General features: G+C 44.6%; 1 protein-coding gene across 1 annotated transcript; it reads right to left on the reverse strand.

The window, feature by feature from the left end:
• Positions 1-1,798: 1,798 nt before the first annotated feature.
• Positions 1,799-21,444, reverse strand: LOC135636450 (valine--tRNA ligase, mitochondrial 1-like). Its single transcript, XM_065148140.1, has 19 exons — positions 21,439-21,444; positions 20,618-20,676; positions 20,477-20,549; positions 9,957-10,022; positions 9,758-9,841; positions 7,273-7,350; positions 6,995-7,078; positions 6,828-6,907; positions 6,526-6,583; positions 6,138-6,440; positions 5,869-6,039; positions 4,777-4,976; positions 4,237-4,639; positions 3,734-3,985; positions 3,166-3,657; positions 2,958-3,055; positions 2,609-2,708; positions 1,928-2,043; positions 1,799-1,805 (listed from the first exon to the last, which is right to left on the reverse strand). The coding sequence occupies exons 1-19, from the start codon at positions 21,442-21,444 to the stop codon at positions 1,799-1,801; spliced, it is 2,730 nt and encodes a 909-aa protein (XP_065004212.1).
• Between the last annotated feature and the right edge of the window lie 3,335 nt (positions 21,445-24,779).

Consider the following 24,779-nt stretch of genomic DNA (forward strand, 5'->3'; position numbering starts at 1 on the left):
GCCATGTGGCCAACATGCCCCAATCAATCGATCGATCATCCCTCACTGTCCGATCAACATCACATGTTTGAATGTTATACCATCATAGATTTGGTGCGTACAGCAATGATGATTACAACCGAGATCAACGCATCATGTTCATCATGAATGATGTGTAATATGAGAATAATAGTCCCAAAAGACCATTATAAAAATGACTCGATAGGTATGTCCCAAACACAATGTTCTCAACTTTTGAAATTGTCCGAATTGTTCGACTTGCTTATGACTTTGCATCAAAGAGATAATATTGGAGACCAGTCGGATCCGACTTCCACCATGGATAATGAAAATCTAACTTAACATTATAAATTTTACTTATATATTAGGTATAAATTTTAACATATATGTAATATAACATAAATGAAAAGTGATGCATATGTGATTTAGTCTCGTCCTTTCTCTCACCAATGATATTTACCAACTAAGATAGTTAATGTCTTTTAAGAAACTTTATATGAGAACCTGAATATCACAAAAAATTGATCTTTTAGTATTAAATAATACAACCCTCTGAATCTTAAATATAATATTCTTTTATAAAATTTAATATATAATATTTTTAAATTGATCAAAACATCGAGTTATTTGATCTTCCAATAGGTAGGATCCTCCAAATCTTGAAAAAACTATAATTAACCTATAGATAAAGTGAACTAATTAAAAAACTATAAAGATATGTGATCATCCAAGGATTGAGGTCTGGCTACCAAGCAACATGTGGCTAAATTAATTGATATCTTAAAAAAAATTTATAAAACAAACATTTGAATTCTCAAAATAAAGTTGTATCCTTTAAACCCTAAAATTATTTTTTAACATAATATATATTTTTAAATGATTAAATGTTAAGTCATTTGAATTGATCAAAACATAAAGAAATTTGGTCTTCCAATAAGAAACAATTTTCTATGCATATAACTTAACATTAAGTCAACTCTAACTCTAACTATCTTGCTTTTACTAGTAAAGAGTTGTACGAACTAAACTAACTGAATCTATAGATTGAGGATTTAAACCTTTAACAATTTCATCATGTAAACCATTAAGACACTAAATGTTTGGATGTGAACGGCTATTGTTCAATAACCTATAAACATTCCATAAAAACTATTTTTACATTTCAATAATCTAACGATCATAAAAAAATTGAGACATTGACATGGCAATTAATAGCTTAGAATAACAACCAAATATGAAGACTAAAACTACAATAACTTAAATGTATGACAAACTAATCTCACATCAAAAACTGGAAGAACACACTACCATAAAAAAATCAGATAATTATCTTAAAAATTCACCAATTCCATAAATAGCTTATCAAAATCTAACATACAAACTAAATATCAAAATCAATCAAGAATATAATTTTTTCCATGGTGGTAACTTACTCCGTGTAGCATACTCTCCGTATCTCGTGCAGCTTCATCAGTTATAAATTCTGTCGGGCTTTCATGAGTCAAAAGATGTTGCCTGCTAGTAACATAAGAAAAAAAAAAGGCAAAAAAATAGAAGTTATGCATGAAAAACATCGAAAAAACATAGAGGAAAAAAAAAAAAAAAAAAAAACTACTGTAGAAGAATGCAATTAGAAAAACCATTAGAAACATATAATTTCTAAAGATGCACATTTTCTTGAGTCAAAAGTTGTTTCCTGCAAATAGAAACCATAAGAAAAAAAAAAAGGACAGAAAATCAGGAGTTATTCATGAAAATCCTTTACCATTGGAAAAGAAAACCATAACAGAGACAAAAATTAAAAACTGTCACAGAAGAATGCAAATAGAAAAACGATTGGAAACATGTAATTTCCAAAGATGCACATTGAATAAGACGTCTAGATAAGAACTAGTAAGCATAAACAAAATAAAAAAGGACATGACACCTTTCATGTTCAGTTTCTGTATCAAGTGTTCCTTCAAGCTTGAGATACACGGTCAGGTTCTGATTTACGATATCTTCAGCACATCCAGCTGGAGCCATGTCATTCTCAACCAGAACCTACACGAATTTGTAAACATATAATTTAATATTTAATAAAAATTTTGTAATCCAATTATAGCAAGAACATGTGGAGGAGGTAAACTACCAATAAAGTTGATAATATTCTTCATATTGTACATTAATTTTTTAATATAAAAAATAACAAATAAAAATATAACGAAAATGGAACCACAAGCTAAACCACACAATCATGAAACATGGAAAACCAAGGAAATGACTAGCGTAAGATTTCAATAGTTAACACAGAAAAGTTTGAAACTCAAATAAAAATATCATTAATAGTGCTAAGATATTCCTTCTTCTAATCGTTTGAAAATGCACAAGACAGCTTTACTCAGCAAGAATTATTAACGGTTTCTACTCAACAAAAAAAAATTAACAACTCCTCTGCGAATAAATTTTGAAGGAAGATACAGAAGAAGTGTAAAATATCTGATAGTGTAAAGTTAGAAAGTCCAATAAAAACATCACTAACAGTGCTATTGTTTCTTCTTCCAGTTGTTTGAAAGCACAAAATAAAGCTCTGCTAAAAAGAATCGTCAATAGGTTTTCTTTAGATAACCTTTAAAGAAGATACAGATGCCAGAGTTGTTATCTCAAATTCATAGGTCTTCATGATATTAGTGATATGATGTCCTCGGCAGAGTGCAAAAGCTGGAAATCTGGAAAGGAGGGATATAAACACGTCAATACAGTTTCCAACACAGAAAAATCTACTACTAGTAGCATTCGAAAGAGAGGTCCACATTGACAATTACAACTATGTACCAATATCTGGATACCAATGGTACAAACATAAATGGGCACTTCAAAAAAATTTATATGATTTTAGTGGAATACTACAATAATACTGTCCTGTCCGGGTACTGACAACTAAGTTTTTTTCATATAAGCAGATAGTTTGTTAGAACCTTCTGTTCTCGTTGCATTGCGGACGTAGCGATCTAAACTTTCTCACAGCAGCATTAACAATCTCTAGATCTTCCTCAATCCCCTCATTTGTCCATGCCTATAAAATGAATAGAACTTAAATTCTCATATTTGTCCGTGCCTATAAAAAGAAATAGAGAAATAAAGTTCAGAAATTGGCAACACTAACAAAAAGGAGACTATGCTCACCTCCACAACTGATGGATACTCTGATATCATAATGGATTCTTTCTTTCCTTGTGCTCGAGGGAGACGCTGCCATAACTCTTCAGTAATAAATGGCATCACGGGATGTAAAAGACGCAAACCGGTGTCTAGAGATATCCATAGAGTATCCCTTGAGGCTTCTCTAGCATATTCAAACTCTGATAAGTTCTCAAAGTAAGGTTTGACCGCTTCAATAAAGACATCACAAAATTGATATTGCCACCATGAATATAAGACTGTAGAAGCGTCTGAGAACTTGTATGACTCGAAAGCTGATATAGTTTTCCATACGGCCTTGTTTAAAACTGAAAGTGTCCATTGACATATTAACGGCATCGATTCGATAGTATGAATCTCACGAGGACAATAGTCGTCTCCAAGCTTTGTCATGGCAAAATGTACAGCATTCCATAATTCATCACACCATTGTCGATAACCAACAACTCGTGGCACATCCAGAGTAATCTTGTTTGACTGAGAAGGAAAAAATGTATCTTTCAGCAAAAAAGCAAGCTTAAAAAAAGTCGGTTAGCAAAGCGCAGAAGCGAACCTGATCTGTATAAGAAACAAGCGCAAAGCGGAGGGCATCAGCACCACATTCAGGAATACCATTAGGGAAATCTTTAATCTGGTCCATTTTTGCCTTTTCCAAATCACTTTGGTCAAAATTACTAGTGTCCAACCGCTTGTGCAAGCCTTCAAGTGATATTCCATTTATTAAGTCAAGTGGATCAATAACATTGCCTTTTGACTTGGACATTTTCTGGCCATGTGCATCATAAATCATAGGGTGCAAATAAACCTGAAGATGATTAAAAGAAAGCATCCAAGTCGGTTAGCTAATACTAGCGCATGTTTAGTAATACAAGCAGTCTGCACCACTATTTGTTACTTCCTTTTTAAGTACTCTAGTTTTGAACATATCAAACTGTGCCACATTTACCATTTGTCCCATAATTCAACAACTACCTATAATATATATATATATATATATATATATATATATATATATATATATATATATATATATATATATGCTTATCAGTTAGTTACCTTTCTGAAGGGCACGTCACCTCCAAGTTTCATTCCCAGCATTACCATCCGGGCTACCCACAAGAATAGAACATCATGTCCAGTTTCAAGCAACGAAGTTGGGTAGAATGCCTTAAAATCTGGTGTGACTTCTGGCCAGCCGAGCACAGATAATGGTAAAAGAGCAGCTGAAAACCATGTATCTAACACGTCTGGATCTTGTGCAATCTCAAATTTCTTCCCTGCAAAGATCTGCTTTGCCTCCAAAACTGCTTCCTGCTCACTTCTTCCGACCACCCAGTGGTCATTGTAAGAACCCATATCTTTAAACTCATCTTTTTCAAGTGTCACATACCAGGCAGGAACTCGATGGCCCCACCAAAGTTGTCTTGAAATGCACCAATCACATATATTCTCCAGCCATCTGTTTAGAAAAGCACGCAAATTAATGTCACCCAAAAATCCAAATTAATGACACCAATCATAAGCTAGCACAGATCAGCATACACCGATAGAACATATAAATAAGGTTGGCTTCTACGATCTAAGAGTCTGAATTACCGAATCAGTTCTTGTTCATACTGATGTGGAATGATCTCAATTTTCTTGTTGTCATCACTCATCACTGCACCGAGAGCTAGTTTTGCAATGCTTTTGCAATCCACAAACCACTGAGACTTTACCATCAGTTCAACAACATCATTACTTCTGGAACAAATGCCAAGTTTCATTTCATGCTTCTGAGCTCCTCTATACAGTCCCTGTTCCCATGGAAACGTTCTCATTGGCATTAGCACATACTAAAACTTGTATGATCGAGAAAAGAGAAGGGCAAAAGGCTGAAATTGGAATAGTTTTAAGTTAAATTAAAGAAAATTATAAAGAGATAATTCCAACAAAATTAAATTGCATGTGGAAATGACACCTAGATCCTGGTGGACGATTTCTTTTAATCGATCGTTACATCACTTGTAATTTTTTTGACCAAACTACCATATACCTAAACATGAGTTGAAAGGGAGATGAATATGTGTGCAATATACGACCTTAGCCAATTTTTGCTTCCTTGTTTCTGGACAACGGACATATCTTACCATTTACGATTAGAGTAGAAAATAAAAATATAATGTTCTTCTAATATTTTACTAGGGAAGCACACAGCAACACAAGACTAAATCATTTATGTAGACTTGAAGGTAAAAGTTGAGATGTTCAAACAATTGCAATAGACTACCGATGCAGGAATTTGATAAAAATAGAAATGTTAATTGATAATCGTTCAGCCCGTTGCTTCAAAGCTGCTTAGAATTGAAATATTGTATAAATGAACAAACAATGTGAAATGACTTATCTACTTGGAACATGGAATTTTGCATTTAGGCCAGGTTGAATGAACCTCTTAAACGCAAAAAGAGGTTGAAGACGGAAGATGGTGCAAAAAGAGGTTGAATTTATCTCTTAAAAAAGTCAAAGACAAGGAATATAACTAAGCAACAACAGATGTCTTCGAATTTAAAAGTCACAGTTAACATAGCATGATTCATGATAATGGTCTTTCTCATCCTATACTAAGTCAAATACTTCACATAAAGCAGGAATAAAACAGATCAATGCTTCTAGTCTGTGGCCATAAAAACACCAATATATTGATACCTGTGCCCTCAGTGCCTCAGTAACAGCCACACGAGCTGTAAACCGTGGCATCCCTTCAAACTCTGCACCACCATTGCTATTTATCTTCCCGTCATCAGTAAAGATATTAATGAATTCAAGATTATGGTGTTTTCCAACTAAATAGTCATTAGGGTCATGAGCCGGAGTTATCTGCAATATGATTTCAGGTAAAAATGAATTTAACAATCAGCGAAACACAGGGGTAGCTGTCAAGTAAAAATTATTTTGAACATCTGGAATATGCTTACTTTGACAGCCCCAGTTCCAGATTCAAGGACAACTAAGTTATCATCACAGATCACTGGAAGCTTTCTGCCATTAAACGGATGGACTGCACATTTTCCATGAAGATGAGTATAGCGCTTGTCGTTAGAATGAACAGCAATTGCAGTATCACCCAGCATTGTCTCCACTCTTGTGGTGGCAACTATAATCTCACCCAAATCTCCCTCAAGCGGATAGGCAAAAGAAATCAAAACACCAAACTGAACTTCATGGTCATAACCGGGGACCTTTCGAAATGTCTCTCCTCTGATATCCATGAGACCAACCTGAAAATAACAGGCACAAGGATAGTTACTATTTGCAAAAGAATTATAAAACCTAAAATTCTTTTGAATAAAATGTCACCCATACTTCAGCATCAGATATTGCTGTTTGTAATGTGCAATCCCAATTCACAAGGCAATGATCCCTGAAAATAGGCCCAAACAATAATGCATTGGTAGAGTTCCCAAAAAGGCTCAAACTTTTTTTCCCAAAAAAAAAAAAAAGGATTTGTATATATATAGGATCAAACTTTTGCTAAAATTGAATACGACGTGTGATACAAATTAGAGAGAGAAAAATTATCATTATTAACACCCAGAAAGTGAAAGATTCAATCATGTCCGCAATTGCTTGATACAATCTGAATATGATTGTTTGAAGCAACCAACCTATAAATTAAACCTTCTCTGTAAAGCCTGACAAAAGCCTCGGTTACTGCCTTTGATCTTGCCTCATCCATCGTGAAGAACTGTTAATAGAAAAAGGAAATGTTCAAATAATAAGATTATTTCTGAGCTAACTAACAAGTAACAGCTCCTGGACCACCTAAACTGACCTCACGAGACCAGTCAAGCGAGGCTCCCAACCGACGTTCCTGGTTTAGGATGGTGCCTCCATGCTCATTTTTCCAATCCCAAACCTGTCAAACACAAGGAAGAAAGCAGAGAATATCAACAGACTAACAACCATGAAAACATCAATTTTGCAGCAATAGCAATCTCATTTGTGAGGATAAAACATCACATGCTGAACAATGATTGCTACTAAACAAAAATGAATATTATAGGGTAGAAGGAGAAGCCTACTATTATTCATAAGAAAGAAAGAACTGACCTCAGAAACAAATCTCTCGCGTCCAATATCATGCCTTGTTACGTTGTTCTCACGTATCAACTTTTTCTCCACAACCACCTGAGAGATGCTAGTAAGTGGCACCATTTAGCAATAAAACCCTAGAGTAGATGTATCTATAATATTTTTTACACATTTCGAAGAGGGAGTAAAAAGTATTTTGATACCTCAGTAAAGAAACAAGAGATCAGCACATTATCCATCAAATTTGAAGAAAAAAACAATTATTAGAAACACTTCTATTTTACAATTATTAGAAAATCAGACTTTTTGAATGGATCTATAATTCATATCAATATACCACAAGGTTGGCAGACAGTTACTCTACCACTCTATTTGGGAGAGATGGAGTGTGATATAGATTCTCTCCATCCATTACTAGGAGATTAGGAATCCATCATGCTAGACAATATCTCCATCCTCGATTGGGGTCCAACCTAGGCTAGATGTTTATGAGATCTAAGACCCAGACTTGTTACTTATCATGCTGATAGGGATGATTTTGCCCTATGCCAACTCATCTACCACCAAGGTCGAGCACCTAAGTGGGGTTCCAAGTCACCAGCCCTAAAATGGCACCGCCCGATGATCTCCACTGGCAATAATCACCCCACCTTATCAGGATCAAAGAATAATCAGGTAATTCACCTAATCTTATCCTAGGCCAACCGGTAAGAGAGCCTAGGGATCGGGTATAAAAAGGCTCTCTACACACAAACTCTATATACACTAACTCAATCATACAGCTCACACCGCTGCATTCTCCCCTTCACTGACTTTAGCTTTGGAGGGGCCACGCTGGGTTACCCCCTAGTACCGGCCTGTTATGTAGGATCACAAGCAGTCATGAGATAATCCTGTTGTCAAGACGCAACCACATAGCCATGAGACAACCCGTCGCCCGAGGTCACCCAAACAACCTAGCTCTAAGGAGGAACCTCGCAACCCGAAAGATCCCAGGCTGCTTGCCCGATCATCCTGAATCGGATCCTTGCTAGCAAAATGACTTCCTACTAGACCGTCAACATGGTCTCACCTCACCAAGTCTCCCACATCAGAGAAGAGACATCTGGGTGAGCTTGCACCTTCGATAGTGGACCAACCATGTCGACTCACCAGTCCATGGTATCAATGATCCATCATATGCTATGCTATTGAGAGTAGTTATTAAGATTTATTTATGAATGTTTTGATATTGATTTCCACTTATTGATATTTGTACATGATTAATGATTTTGTTACAATTCTTGTGAGAAAGTTTAGGATGTTTCTACTTAGGATTGCTGATTTATGATTTTTATCTGTTTCAGTGCACCTTTCAAGTTCCATTAAAGAATCAACTCAAAGAGGAACATCATCCGCCACTAGGTAGCACTGCGTGATGCCCTTAGTCTTTGCAGTTTTAGTTTTAGTATGAGATATTCCGACTAAATTTTGTTACACGTGAGACCTTGTTATTTGAAACTTAAATTGAATAAAACTAGTTACTTCATATACTACTATGAGATGTTACATGTGGAAAGTATATCATGTTTTGTGCTGTGCATGTTTTAAAAAGAAAAAAAAATAGGCACAGAGGGTAACGATAATGGTCATTATGTGTTGGACCAGATACCAATGTTTAAATTTATGTTGCTAATATAATAAACAATCATAACATACTTGTAACAAAGGCCACTAGAATTTTGCAAGGAATATTTTAAAAAAATCATAATTTTAGGTTATAATTATTGTGTGGATGGTTCTAAATATTATCGGGCTTAGTCCATACTGAATATTGTGTAGACCACCGCTTTTAAACAGTTCGGGTCCAAGATAATTCTTTAAAATCAGTCAAGAAACTCTTTAAAATCAAAGAATAAATCCAGGCTTTTTTATATTAATGGTCATCCTTCTCTCAACTAATTTTAGGATTTCTTTATAAAAAACATATTTTAGTATGAATGTGTATATTTTTTAAGCTCTTCTAAGTTTTAAGTTCGGGATATAGATAAAATATAATGTAATATTCACTTTGAGGTTTCCTATGAAATGGGGTATAGAACGGAATCACGATGAAGAATTTTCAGGAGTTACCAAGGTCGAAAACATAACAAAGAATATATATAACCTGTATTTTTTTTTTAAGAAAAAAGAATATAAGCATGGCAATAATCAACTATACACTAGATATGACTCAAATATTTGGCAGCAAAAAGTAATGAGCGCACCATTTAAGAAAATTATGGAGAACCCAAAAAAGCTAAGTTCACTAAGCATTCATCAGAAGAAACAGAAAAGAGGGGATTTACATGAATAGAACAAGCAGATTTTATTATCACAAGAGGTCACTTTACTACTCTACAGGCCATCATTGAGTAAATTCAACAATTAGTTTCAAAGTTGAGCACACTAGTTTCAAAATTGGCCAAGCAAATTAGTTTCAGCTTCGACATAATCTACAAGATGCTTAAAAAGAAATCACAACCTGGGTTGCTATGCCAGCATGGTCCATTCCAGGCATCCACAGAACGTTATAGCCCGACATTCTCCGCCAACGGACAATTGTATCCTCGATTACATAACATGGCAAAACATATTAGATAAAAATACAGAATCAAAGAAACAGGTATCTGAAGCACGATCATAAGTCAATGAAACCAGGGAAGAAAATGTCTAATATACACCTGTATTGCAGTAGTAAGACCATGGCCTATATGAAGAGCACCAGTTACACTTGGAGGTGGAAGTATCTGCAGAAGAAATAGATGACGAATACAAAGGTAAGTTACACTAATCAAATGATGTTTCTAAGTAACTCAAGGTTCAAACGCATGGACTGCATGCTGATGTTTCCATATAAAGTCATGTAAACTCTTTATTGCACGTTCCTGGACAATGACTAGTATGGTTTAGTACATGTAGTTTGCATCCAACAAACATCAGCACATGGCAACATCTAATAAGCAAAAAGATAAGAGTATATGCAAAAGCTCACAGGCATTTTTCCTTGATATTGCATGCAACTATCCAGTAATGATAGGGGTAATGATGGCGACATGACGTGTCACGACGATGACCCCACCTGGGCGCTGCTCTGCCCAATGAGGAAGGCAATAACATTGACTCGACACGCGTCGTCCGCTATCAGGCGACGACTTCCAACCCCGCGCGCTTGACCACGACAGGGGAGGACAACGACCGACCCTCGCCCATACCCTGCGGCAATCCGGTTCTCCACGCAACGTCAACAACAGTGTCAGACGCCATCAGAGGTACGATCCTGCCTCCCACAGGCGGGCACATCAGGTAACGCTAAACTACCCTATAAATACCCCCGAGTTCTAAACGAAAAGGGGGGAGCTTCACACCAAAAACCCTTCTCCATATCATCTGACTTGATCGTCGGAGGGGTCGGGCCGAGCTTCCGACCCGACCTGTGTGCAGGAACGAAGGCGAGGTCGCCCCTTCCAGTCGCCGCGGTGAGGCATCACCCCCCGCACTACATCCCATCCGGACCCCCGTGACCAGCCACCCCACCTGCTTCGAGGAATGTCGCGTCGGATCCCCTCGCATTCGGACCCCGAACCAAGCTGCGTCGGCCCCGAGGCCACGGCATACAGTTGTTCCCCGCAACATTTTGGTGCTAGAAGGAGGGCTCGAATGTCGAATGATCAGCAGACCCACTTTGGCGAACCCACAGCTATGGGGTCACGCCCGGTCAGCACCCCAGAGGACCATCCCCCGCGGGACGAGCCCCGAGACGAACGCCCCGCCACAACTTCGGAGCGCTACTGGCGGCTGTTCAACGACCCGGGCTTGTCGCCGCCCGACGCCCCCGTCGGCCCGCCTCCTGTTTCGCCCGAAGCCTTCCACGATCTCGCCCACCAAGTCTGAGCACTGGCGGGCGTGGTGCAGACTATCATCCCGCTCGTCTCCCAGCCAACGCCCCCACATGCCACCCGGCCTTTGCAACAGTGCGAACCCGCCGCCCGGATGCACGCGCCGCTCCCCGAGCCCCCTCTCTCGCCTCGAAACCCAACGGCCCAGCTCGGGGACCGGGAGGCGGAAGGCACGTCGAGTCGCTCGGAGCTCGAGCGGCCGTCCGCGAACCCGACGAAGGCCCTGCAAGCCTAGTTGCGCCTCTTCAATCAACGCCTCAACGAAGTACAACAAGAGATTCGCAGGTCGAAAGGAGAGCTCGGAGCGGGCAGATACCAAGGGTCCCCGTTCACACCCGAAATACAAGATCAAGCAATCCCGCCACACTTTCGGCTCCCATCCCTGGACGCCTATGATGGCGCCACTGACCCCGTGGATCACGTAGCCGCATTTCGCGCCCAAATGGCACTATATGGAACTTCCGATGCCCTGATGTGCAGGGTGTTCCCAACGACTTTGAGGGGACCGGCCCGTGCATGGTACAGCGGCCTCAAGATCGGAACCATCTCTTCCTTCGATCAGCTCGCCCGGGACTTCGAGCTCAACTTCCGTGGCGCTGCTCCTCGGGCTCAACCAAAGGGAGGATGAGCCCCTCTCCCACTTTTTGAACTGTTTCACGACGCAAATCCAAGGACTCTCGGACGCTCACCCTTCTCTATCGATGCAGGCATTCATGATAGGCCTGCGCCCCTCCAGGTTCTTCTGGTCCCTAGTGGAGCGACCTCCCACGACGGTACCCGAGATGCTCCAACGGGCGAGCCAGTTCATCGTCGCGGAAGAATGGATGGCCGGAAGACCCGGGGAGCACAAAGGGATCAAGCCGGAGCCGCCCAGGCAGCAACAACCCCCCGTGTCTCGGCGGAGGATGGACCGATCCGACCAGCCGACTTCGAGGCCCCCTCCCCCAGCCTTGAACTCGTCCCGAACGGAAATATTCCTCCACATAAGGGAAAATGGACTGCTCAAAGAACCTTACCCGATGAGAAATCCGCGGACGCTAGCGGACCAATCGAAGTACTGCCGCTTCCACCGGCAACATGGGCACGACACCGAACAGTGTCGAGAGCTAAAGAGGCAGATCGAGGAGCTCATTCGTAGGGGGCACCTCGGCCAGTACCTCCGACCGGACAAAGAACCTTCACCGCGCCCGAAAGGACCCGTCGAACGACACATCGACGTAATAACTGGCAGCCCCGCATCTGGTGGGGATTCCATGGCCAGAAGGAAGGCATACGCCAGAGCTGCCCCAACCGAAGCTCCCAGACACGGGCCCGAACCTAATGTCACCTTCCCGGCCAGGACATCCGAGCAAGCCGAGCACGACGACGTGCTCGTGATATCGGCCAGAATAGCCAATGCGTAGGTAAGAAGGATCATTGTCGATACTGGGAGCTCGGCCGACGTACTCTACTTTGACGTCTTCCAAAAGCTCGGCTTACCTAGAGATAACATGAAGCCGATATCCTCGGCACTCACCGGATTCACGGGTGATTCAATCTCGCAACTAGGGGCAATCACTTTGCCCTTAACCATGGGAACCCCGCCGAGGACGAAGACAGTAATGGCCACCTTCTTGGTGATCGACCTCCTCGTCGCGTACAATGCCATTCTTGGCCGGCCGACCCTCAACAAAATCAGAGCCGTCGTCTCAACCTACTACCAAACTATGAAGTTCCCGACCCACGCCGGGACCGGAGAGGTCACAGGCAGTCCCCGAGAATCCAGACGCTGCTACCTGACCGTCGTTTCGCTACACAAGAGGGCCAGGGTCGAACCACCATTGGCAGACCCTCGGGAGACGAAGAAGCCAGCTCCCCATCTTGAGCCGAGGTGATCCACCATCAATGTGCCACTGTTTGAGGATCGGCTGGAGCAGATGGTTAAGATCGGGTCAGAGCTACCCGAGTAAGAACGAGGAGAGCTCATCGGCCTCCTGCAAGGGAATGCCGACATCTTCGCTTGGTCGCCATCTGATATGACGGGCGTCGACCCAGAGATCGCCCTGCTTCACCTCAGTATCTCACCCGAAGCTCGCCCAGTAAAACAAAAACTCAGACGGTAGGCCCCTGATCGGCAGCTAGCCACACGCGAAGAAGGGGGTCGACTCCTAGAGGCAGGCTTCATAGAAGAAGCCCTATACCCGCAATGGCTATTCAATGTAGTCCTCGTCAAGAAAGCTAATGGAAGCTGGAGGATGTGCGTTGACTACACCAGTCTCAACAATGCATGCCCGAAGGACTGCTATCCCCTTCCAAAGGTCGACCAGCTGGTCGACGCTACGGCCGGACATGCTCGCCTCTCATTGATGGACGCCTTCTTGGGATATAACCAGATCAGGATGGCACCCGGAGATCAAGAGCATACGGCCTTTCTCACCGATCAAGGGGTTTACTTTTACAAAGTCATGCCCTTCGGATTAAAGAACGCCGGGGCTACATACCAGAGAACAGTGAACAAGATGTTCGCCCACCAGATTGGGCGGAACATGGAAGTTTACGTTGACGACATGATCGTGAAGAGCCAAGAGGTCGGGGCCCACCTTGCCGATCTGGCCGAGGCATTCGCCATGCTGCGCAAGTTCGATATGCGACTCAATCCCGCGAAGTGTGCCTTCGGCGTCACCTCGGGAAAGTTCCTCGGGTTCATTATACACGAAAGAGGAATTGACGCCAACCCAGAGAAAGTCCAGGCGATCATCAATATGCAGTCACCTCGGACGATCAAAGACCTACAGCACCTCAACGGGAGGCTTGTCGCCTTGTCCCGTTTACTCGCCCGATCAGGTGATCGCTGCCTCCCCTTCTTCAAGGCATTGAAGAGCCCGAAGGGTTTTCAATGGACGGCAGAATGCGAGGAAGCCCTCAAGCAAATGAAGCAACACTTGGCCAACCTCCCCCGGCTTGCCTCAGTCTCTCTCGGGGAGAAGCTGAGCATCTACCTGGCCGCCTCCCCGCATGTAGTAAGCTCCGTCCTGGTAAAGGAGCATTCCGGTGAACAGCTCCCGGTCTACTATGTTAGCCACATCCTAAACGGACCCGAGGAACGATACCCACCGATCGAGAAGCTGGCTCTCGCCCTCATACTGTCCGCCCGGAAGCTACGCCCCTACTTCCAGGGTCACCCGGTGGAAGTCGTTACTAACCAGCCGCTTCGGCAAATCTTGTCTAAATTCGATGTTGCAGGACGTCTTCTCAAATGGGCGGTGGAGCTCGGCGAGTATGACATTCAATACGTGCCCAGGACCGCTATCAAAGCACAGTCCATGGTCGACTTCATCGCGGAATTAACCCAGATCGGGGATGAAAGCCCCGAACAACCCCCCGAGGTCTGGGTCCTGCACGTCGACGGAACGGCCAACTCAAAAGGTGCCGGTGCGGGGCTGGTGTTGCAAGCTCCCGACGGACGGTCGTTCGAGCGTTCCCTCTGCTTCGGGTTCCAGGCCACTAACAACGAGGCGGAATACGAGACACTCTTGGCAAGACTCAGGTTGGCCCTCGAGATACAGGTGGTCGCCATCCGTGTCCTCACCGACTTGCAGCTGGTAGCCGAGCAACTCAGCGGGGGATACGAGGCCCATGACCCGACCATGGCGAAATACCTGGCACAGGTAAAAAACCTGACCGCCAAATTCCTTCATTTTACATTATCTAACGTCCCAAGGGGAGAAAACGAGTGTGCCGACATGCTAGCTAAGCTGGCATCAAAGCCAACCCCCGAAGCGGGGCCCGGGGTCGAGGAGCTTCCTGCCCGCGCCATCGAAATCGCAGCTGCAACCTCGGGTAGTGCGCCTACCACCTGGGTACAAGAACTGCTGCGCTTCAAACGGGACGGGACTCTCCCGCCCGACAAAGCGACAGCTCGGCGCCTGCGTCGCGCACATGCGTGGTATACCAAGGTGGGTGGGCGGCTCTACAAGCAGTCTTTCTCGTACCCCCTCCTACGGTGCTTGGAGCCCGACGAAGCTCAGACCGTTCTGGCTGAGGTTCATGAAGGAGTCTGCGGGGAGCACATCGGCGGGCGGACCCTGGCACATAAAATACTTCGCCAAGGCTACTACTGGCCAACCATGTGCCGGGACGTGAGGGCCCACGTGCAGCGGTGTAGTTCGTGCCAAGAACACGCCTGCACACCCCGACAGCCCGCGGTCCCGCTAACCCCCATTGACTGTGCATGGCCATTCGCGCAATGGGTTTTGGACCTCCTCGGTCCTTTCCCCCCAGCCTCGGGACAGCGAAGATACATCGTCGTGGGAGTGGATTATTTCACAAAGTGGGTCGAGGTCGAACCACTGGCGACGATCACAGAACAACAAATAGAAAAGTTCGTATGGAAGAACCTGGTGACTCTGTTCGGCTTGCCCAAAACCATCATCACAGATACGAGCCCCAGTTCGTCGGACGAAAGTTTTGGGAGTTCTGCGCGCACCACAGAATCCAGCTAAGGTTCAGCTCGGTGGATCACCCTCAGACGAACGGACTGGCATAGGTGACCAATCGGTCTATCCTAGACGGGCTTAAAAGAAGAGTGTCCGCGACCCGATCGGCTTGGACGGACGAACTCCCGAGCGTGCTATGGGCGTTGCGCACCACTTCGAAAACCGCAACTGGAGAATCCCCCTACAGCCTCACGTTCGGAACTGAAGCTGTCCTTCCGCTTGACGTAGCCATCGCCACCCTTCGGACAGGAAGTTATAACGAGGAAGTCTCAAACGAAGGACTTCGGATCGCCCTCGACCTGCTGGAGGAGCGGCGCGCCGACGCACACTTGAAAGCCCTCTCTTATAAGAGAGCGGTCGTGAGGGTCTACAACTGAAAGGTGCGACCCCGACCCATCAAACTAGGCGACCTAGTCCTACGGAGGACCGAGGTCAGCGATCCGACCCGAGCGCGCGGTAAGCTGGCTCCCAACTGGGAAGGACCTTACCGGGTGGCTGAGGTTGTCAGGGTTGGTACATTTCGACTCACAACAATGATAGGTCATTCTCTGCCAAGGACTTGGAACACACAAAATCTAAAAAAGTTCTTTCCATGAACAAAGACTTGGCCAGAACTCTACTAAGGCATCAGGAGACGCAGGCAACCAACTGAGAAGAAGAAAAAGACTATATCTATTCAAGAAGTGTGTTACAACGACAGATCAAAACAAAGCAAAAGTACAGAGGCCTTCATTTCTTAGGGGCATCCGGGCTGTCGTCGAAGGGAACCTCGGTTGGCATGTTGACGCCCAGATCCTCGGGGAACGAATCAAAGGGATCCTCTACGACCTCTGCGTCAGGATTGCGCGCCTTGAAACGAGCAAGGGCAATCCGATACCCGTACTCATACGAGACCCGCCCGGTCCGAACAAGGCCGAGCTGAAAGCCCGAGGAACCCTTGTAGCCCTCGATCAGCTTCTTATCCTTCTCCGGTCTTTGGCGGATCTCAGCATCAAGGGCCTCGGAGGCCCCCTGCGCCTCGGCGTGCGACTCTTCCAGGCGGCGTATCAGTTCAAGGGAGTCCGCCCTCGCCGAGCGAGCCTCGGCCATGGACGCCCTCAACTGCGTCTGGAGCTCCGTGTTCCACTCCTCAGACGCCTCCAGCCGCGTCTGAAAATCCGTGAGCCACTCCGCGGACGCCTGGAGCTCGGATCGAAGGCGCGTCACCTCCGCCTCCAAATCTGAGGCGCACTGCTCGGCCGCCGCGACCGCCTCGGGACCCGCTCCAGCCCGAGCCTCATCCGCCTGCCTCCGAAGCTCGGCATTGTTGCTACTTAGGGCAGTAATAACGTGCCCCGCGTCACGAACGTAGTCCATCAGCGCCGCGGCATAGTGGTTGCCCTGTGAAAGAGCGAAGTCAAAACAAAGTCTGTCCAAAAGCGTACAAGCAGGAGGGCGAAACAAACACTTACCCACAACAGCGACTTAGCGGATTTGCTAAGCAAGACCTCGAAGGACAGGGTGTACAAATCCCGAGCTATGTCGGGATGAAGTCCTCCGCGGATAAAATCTGGCCGCGGAATCCCCGTCGGCCCAACCCAGCTGCCCCGGGTGAGACCATCCCACCGGCCCACCAACGGATCAGGAAGTTATAACGAGGAAGTCTCAAACGAAGGACTTCGGATCGCCCTCGACCTGCTGGAGGAGCGGCGCGCCGACACGCACTTGAAAGCCCTCTCTTATAAGAGAGCGGTTGTGAGGGTCTACAACTGAAAGGTGCGACCCCGACCCATCAAACTAGGCGACCTAGTCCTACGGAGGGCCGAGGTCAGCGATTCGACCCGAGCACGGTAAGCTGGCTCCCAACTGGGAAGGACCTTACTGGGTGGCCGAGGTTGTCGGGGTCGGTACATTTCGACTCACAACAATGATGGGTCATTCTCTGCCAAGGACTTGGAACACACAAAATCTAAAAAAGTTCTTTCCATGAACAAAGACTTGGCCAGAACTCTACTAAGGCATCAGGAGACGCAGGCAACCAATTGAGAAGAAGAAAAAGACTATATCTAATCAAGAAGCGCGTTACAACGACCGAGCAAAACAAAGCAAAAGTACAGAGGCCTTCATTTCTCGGGGGCATCCGGGCTGTCGTCGAAGGGAACCTCGGTTGGCATGTTGACGCCCAGATCCTCGAGGAACGAATCAAAGGGATCCTCTACGACCTCCGCGTCAGGATTGCGTGCCTTGAAACGAGCAAGGGCAATCCGATACCCGTATTCATACGAGACCCGCCCGGTCAGAACAAGGCCGAGCTGAAAGCCCGAGGAACCCTTGTAGCCCTCGATCAGCTTCTTATCCTTCTCCGGTCTTTGGAGGATCTCAGCATTAAGGGCCTCGGAGGCCCCCTGCACCTCGGCGCGCGACTCTTTCAGGCGGCGGATCAGTTCAAGGGAGTCCGCCCTCGCCGAGCGAGCCTCGGCCACGGACGCCCTCAACTGCGTCTGGAGCTCCGTGTTCCGCTCCTCAGACGCCTCCAGCCGCGTCTGAAAATCCGCGAGCCGCTCTGCGGACGCTTGGAGCTCGGATCGAAGGTGCGTCACCTCCGCCTCCAAATCCGAGGTGCACTGCTCGGCCGCCGTGACTGCCTCAGGACCCGCTCCAGCCCGAGCCTCATCCGCCTGCCTCCGAAGCTTGGCCACCCGTGCACGGTTGAGCGATCAATCGCCGGCCAGACCAAAGTATCCCCTCAGCTACATGTCGCTCGAGGTCATCCCTCGGCTACATGTCGCCCGAGGTCATTCCTCGGCCGCATAATGCCCGAGGCCCACCAGCGTGGCCAGCCCGCCTGTGCTGTGCTTCTCGGTCGCCTGATCCTCGCAACCACGCATGTGCGGTCTGCCCACCTGCGTCGTGCTACTCGGCCGCATGACCCTCGTGACCACACCTGCGCGGTCTGCCCGTATGCGTCGTGCTTCTCGGCCGCGCAATGCCCGAGACACACCAGCACGGGCAACCCGCATGCGTCATGCTCCTTGGCCCCATGTTCCCGAGACACACCAGCACGGCCAGCCCGCCCGCGTCGTGTTCCTTGGCACCATGTTCCCGAGACATACCAGCGTGGCCGGCCCGCCTGCGTCGTGCTCCTCGGCCGCATAATGCCCGAGACACACCAGCATGGCCAACCCGTTTGCGTTGTGCTCCTCGGCCGCATAATGCCCGAGGCCACCAGCGCGGCCAACCCGCCTGCATCGTGTTCCTTGGCACCATGTTTCCGAGACATACCAGCGTGGCCGGCCTGCCTGCGTCGTGCTCCTCGGCCGCATAATGCCCGAGGCCACTAGCGTGGCCAACCCGTTTGCGTCATGCTCCTCGGCCACGTAATGCCCGAGACACACCAGCATGGCCAACCCGCTTGCGTCGTGCTCCTCGGCCGCATAACGCCCGAGGCCACCAGCGCGGCCAACCCGCCTGCGTCGTGCTCCTCGACCGCGTAATGCCCGAGATACACCAGCATGGCCAACCCGTTTGCATCACGCTCCTCGGCCGCATAATGCCCGAGGCTCCGCCCGCGCGAGACGAGTTCGACCTCATGCCACCTGAGACTACCACGGCACCAGGGGATGAAGCCATGCCTCGGACCCCCCCCCCCCTGCGATAACCGACGCATAGCTCCTTCCGGGGGGGGAATATGATAGGGGTAATGATGGCGGCATGACGTGTCACGACGACGGCCCCACCTAGGCGCCACTCTGCCCAATGAGGAAGGCAATAACGCTGACTCGACACGCGCTGACGTCGTCCGCTATCAGGCGACGACTTCCAACCCCGCGCACTTGACCACGATAGGGGAGGACAACGACCGACCCTCGCCCATACCCTGCGGCAATCCGGTTCTCCACGCAACGTCAACAACAGTGTCAGACGCCATCAGAGGTACGATCCTGCCTCCCACAGGCGGGCACATCAGGTAACGCTAAACTACCCTATAAATACCCCCGAGTTCTAAACGAAAAGGGGGGAGCTTCACACCAAAAACCCTTCTCCATATCATCTGGCTTGATCGTCGGAGGGGTCGGGCCGAGCTTCCGACCCGACCTGTGTGCAGGAACGAAGGCGAGGTCGCCCCTTCCAGTCGCCGCGGCGAGGCCTCACCCCCCGCACTACATCCCATCCGGACCCCCCATGATCGGCCACCCCAACTGCTCCGAGGAACGTCGCGTCGGATCCCCTCGCATTCGGACCCCGAACCAAGCCGCGTCGGCCCCGAGGCCACGGCATACGGTTGTTCCCCGCAACAAGTAAGACAATATAAAAGTTAGGCAACACTGCTCGATGATCCATAATGCTGGACTTGTCATCATAACAAGGTCAATGTCAAAAAAAACATGAATCCTATAACATAAGTATATGTTATTGTTCAAGATTGCGAGAATATAATACTAAGTTTCAAGTTCATATGGCCTATCAATTCATTTTTTCCTGATTTTCTTATCTGTTATGTTACATCAAGGACTCAAATATGTGTAACAGATAGCCTCCAACAAGCTTTCTTCCCCTCCCCCTTCAATTGGTTTTCTCCTCCTAAAACTTTTATTTCCTCCTAATACTTTGTTACCCTCCTCCTACCCATTGACCCCTTCATATTATTCTCTAACAGTCTCACTCCATATTTATGTTTGTTGCTAAAGAATATTTTGTACATATATAGCGATATGGCAGTTCACTTTCTACTTCGTACATAAAAATGTCTTGTATTATTCCATCATTATATAAACTCAAAATTTTTAAATAAAAATAAAAAATCATTACCGCTACGAATAAAAAGTTTATGAGAATAAATTTATAACGAACCATTGCAAATTGTGTCTTCGAACTGCTTGAATCTGTCGTAAAAATGTCCGAAGCTTCCCAGCATGTGTACCATCTAAATAAGATAAAATATTATCAAAATTTACTGATTAGATATTTATTTAAGAAAAAAAATATACCCACAATTTCTCAACCGCACTTGGAGTATATTGCTCCGTCATTTGACCAGATGCCTTTTGTTCCTGTCAAGCAATAAGCAAAATCATTTTTAAATTGATCTTCCAATAGATAGGATTCTCTAAATCTTAAAAAACTTATAATTAAAATATAAATAAATTAAATTAATTTAAAAATGGTGAAGACATGATATCATCCTAGCATCCTACTTTCGAGGATTGAGGTTGGCCACTAAGCAACATGTAGCAAAATTAATTGATATCTTTAAAAAATATAAAGTAAACATTTGAATTCTTAGAAAAAATAGTATCATTTAAATCCTATAATTAGTTTTTAATATAAAAACTTGATGTAAATTATTTTTAAATGACTAAATATTAAGTCATTTGATTTGATCAAAACATAAAGAAATTTGGTCTTCCAATAATAAACAATTTAAAATAATTTTCTGTATATGTAACTTAACATATAAGTCAACTCTAACTCTAAGACAATCTACATATTGAGGATTTAAACCATTAATAATTGAATCATGTAAACCATTACAAGGATCCATGATATACTATCGAAATGGGAAAAGTTATCCAAAAAAAAAAAATAGCACAAGCTGAATAATTCATAAAAATATTATAAATCTTTTGTAAAATGAAAACCCAATACATTTGTACATTTGGGTCCAATTGAAGCTTCTCTTAAAATTTTGAGTTCAATTGGATCATTCCTATTATGCGATGCACTGTTTTTTGATTTTGGACAAAAACAGTGCATATTTAATAATTCATAAAAATATTGAAGAGTTTTCTAAAAATGTAGAACAAGTAACATACGTCCATTTAGGTGCAATTGAAGCTTTTCCTAGTAACTTAAGGTTAATTGGATCAGTCCAGATGCACTGGTTTTATATTTTGGGCAAAACACATGAGGACATATTTTATTACGTCATAAGTTTTACAAGGGACACAATTTCTAAGCTCAAATGTCAAAATATATTTCTTGAATCGACGATATTTTTGTGAAATGAGAAAAGTTCTCCAAAAATAAAAATTTTCCACAGTTCACAAAGCTGAAAAAATCATAAATATTAAAAATTTTGAAAATATAATAGCCGTAACATATGTCCATTTGGGTCAAACTGGCATCTTTCCCAAAATTTTGATGTCTATTGGACTAGTCCTACTATATGATGCACTGTTCTTCGACCAAAACACTACATTACAGATTCATTTTCACATGAAAAAATATTTATCGGATGTTTTCGATACATAAATCTATGCAAATATTATTATGGCTTCAAAGTATCTGACATGACCTGAAGATGGCCTTCTCCAGACCTAATTTCCAACTTCAATGCAAAATCTTGAAGGGCCTACTGATCAAATAGTTTTACTGCTTGCATAAGCTTTCAAACACAGAACTAAATCATGAACAATATTTAATCTGTTTGCAGTGACAACTAAATCAGCAAGAGAAGACACTGCACCGTTTCAAGCAACACAAAATTGCAGCTGATAGTCAGCTCTGCTAATTTACTCAAACAAAGCACTTATTTGGCCTTTCTTGATCTTGAAAAGCTATCTTTTCATTAAAGAAGCAATGGCCACTACAAGCATCAATTGATAGTGCTAACGACATCAAACTCGCCAATAAAGTTCTTTTCAAGGAGCTAGATCATCAAAAGATGCTTAAACAGCCATGAAAGAAAAAAAAAAAAAAAAAAAAAAAAAGTTAAACAGATCTAATTGGGGTCAGCAAGATCACTGCAGCCTACAAGAGCTGAGATCAGTGGGCATGAAGAAATTGTCACTGAAGACATATTTTTAGCAGTGGAAGGAGCTGGTTCAAGAATCATTTAGAACAGAGGGGGAGGTGGTGGTATCATTAGGTCAGCCACTGAAATGCTATTTTTCCAGAAAGGAAGAACTGCAAGTGGCTTTTAAACTATATAAAGTTTGAATGCCACTGTTTTGACAAAGTTAATGTTGATGATAAGGAATATGTGTGCCTTTCTAATGTCACAGTAAAATTCATTTAGTGGATTATACAGTGTTCTCAGTGGAGTTTATTGTAAGTGGGGGTAATGGAGCCCCAGGCACATTTGTTTTGTCTGCCACTACATCAATGTAATGATGGCCATAAACCTGAAGTCCTATTAGATTATGGCTTAGTGCAATTCTGCACACTGGTCATAAAAATCCTATGATCCTAAACATCCATACATAAAATTTGGTCCTCACATTTTCTATGATTACCACTATAGTATCTCTAAGAAGTTCCTCTTCTCCTCTTCTCCTCTTCTCTGATCGAACAGAGGATTTGCGTGGAGCTCCTCTTCTCCTCTTCTCCGATCGAACAGGACTTGCGTGGAAGATGAGCAGAGAAACCAAATCAATGAAACAGGGGAAGATGAGCAGAGAAACCAAATCAATGAAGCAGGGGAAGATGAGCAGAGAAACACGAGTGATGCAGCGGATTTAAGAAACAGGTGAGGTGCCGAGGTGCCGACGCAGCTATAGGTATACGCTACCGGAAAGGTGTTGTTCGCTGCAGAGTGATAGTGCCGAGGTGCCGACGCAGAGTGATAGTGCCGAGGTGAGGTGCCGAGGTGCCGACGCAGCAACAGGTGAGGTGCCGAGGTGCCGACGCAGAGTGATAGTGCCGAGGTGTCGAGGTGCCGACGCAGCAACAGGTGAGGTGCCGAGGTGCCGACGCAGAGTGATAGTGGGAGAAGAAAGGTGTGGGAGAAATGTGTTGTTCGCTGCAGAAGGGAGAGTAGAGCCTTTCAGGTATACGCCACCGGAGCAGCGCCGTTCGGCAGGGAAATTTAAAAACTGACAGCGAGTTCATCAGTTATTAAGAACTGACAGCGAGTGTTTCAAATATTAAGAACTGAGAGCGACCCTGCCTGCTCCAGCTGACGGATTTGAGACTTATTCCGATCTCCTTTATGAACCGCTCGTAGACTTTGAGTTCGAGCAAATGAACAAGCTGTATCTGTATAAGGTATAGAAGTTGGATCAGAGGCAGTGCGGTATCTTGGTGTTGGCGACGAAAAAGGTGATTGGACTGATTGCCTTGACCTTAGTAGTAGTTGATAATGCCCTTCTTCAGCGGTAAGTAGTGAATACGATTGATTTCCAGTTAACAGTGGAGAATTGCTTGTTCAAGTTCCAGGTAAGGAGTAATAAGCATATGAATAAGAAGCGGGAAGTTACGTTATTGTGGATGGAGTTAAACACTTTTCCTTTTTCGCCCTGCGTGACTCTCTGCCCAACACCGAGAAATCTAAAGTAAGTATTGGTACATAAGTATAAGAGTAAAGAACGTCTGAGGTCAAAGGTACTGTTTCCGCTTTCCCGAGTAGAGATAGGTTAGTGCTCTAGCTCCTTGTCGAATAGAGAAGAGAGGTTCATCAGTTATTACAAAACAGAGGTTCATCAGTTATTACAAAAGTACGGCGCCGTTCTTACGTATTTTATGGTCCATCTTGTTTATAAACTGCACTTACCCAAGAATATCAACCACTAAGGAACTATAGTTTAGAAATTTTGCCTCGTTTATCTTCCTTTTGTGAATATTTAAACTCTCCGGTGCTCATATCTTTATCAGGCCACTTCCAAGATCATCTTCAAAGGTATTCTTAACTTTCTTTTGTGATGAATCAGTACAGATCGAGCCCGAGATCAGTCGCTCGATGGCTTAAAGAAACCATGTTCTCCTCTTCTCTGCTTAAAGGAGCTCCTCTTCTCTTCTTCTCCGATTGATGCGTCCTTCAGGAGTACGAGGCACCATTCTCTTGTACGAGTTATGTACTTTAATTCATCGATGATGGATAGGTGTAAAACTTTACAATCTTAATTATTTTGGAACAGTTATTATACCTGGGTTGATCGGTGGAAGGGCATAGTAGGATCTCCCTAATTGATATTTAGTTAAGTGAAGCATAAGACATCACGATCATGTGTATCACTATCAAAAACTTATCTTTTTAATGTTTATACTCCTCATAAACTCAATTAGGACTAATTAATGTAGTGTTAGATGTCAAGTGTTTTATGCCTAGCATAATCACCATAAAAATACTAATCCATCCATAGTGGTGCTGATAGACCCATATCCAATCATTTTATCGGTTGACCACGGTACTTAACTAAGACAAAGATACCACTCC

This window comes from Musa acuminata, chromosome BXJ3-4 (genome assembly GCF_036884655.1).
Source record: "Musa acuminata AAA Group cultivar baxijiao chromosome BXJ3-4, Cavendish_Baxijiao_AAA, whole genome shotgun sequence".
Lineage (NCBI taxonomy): Eukaryota > Viridiplantae > Streptophyta > Magnoliopsida > Zingiberales > Musaceae > Musa > Musa acuminata.

Coding starts and splice junctions, on each gene's coding strand:
- LOC135636450 (XM_065148140.1), bottom strand. Junction 6,584..6,827: donor AGAGAAGGTTTAATTTATAG/GTTGGTTGCTTC, acceptor GCCTATTTTCAG/GGATCATTGCCTTGTGAATT. Junction 2,044..2,608: donor CATCTGTATCTTCTTTAAAG/GTTATCTAAAGA, acceptor AAATTCGTGTAG/GTTCTGGTTGAGAATGACAT.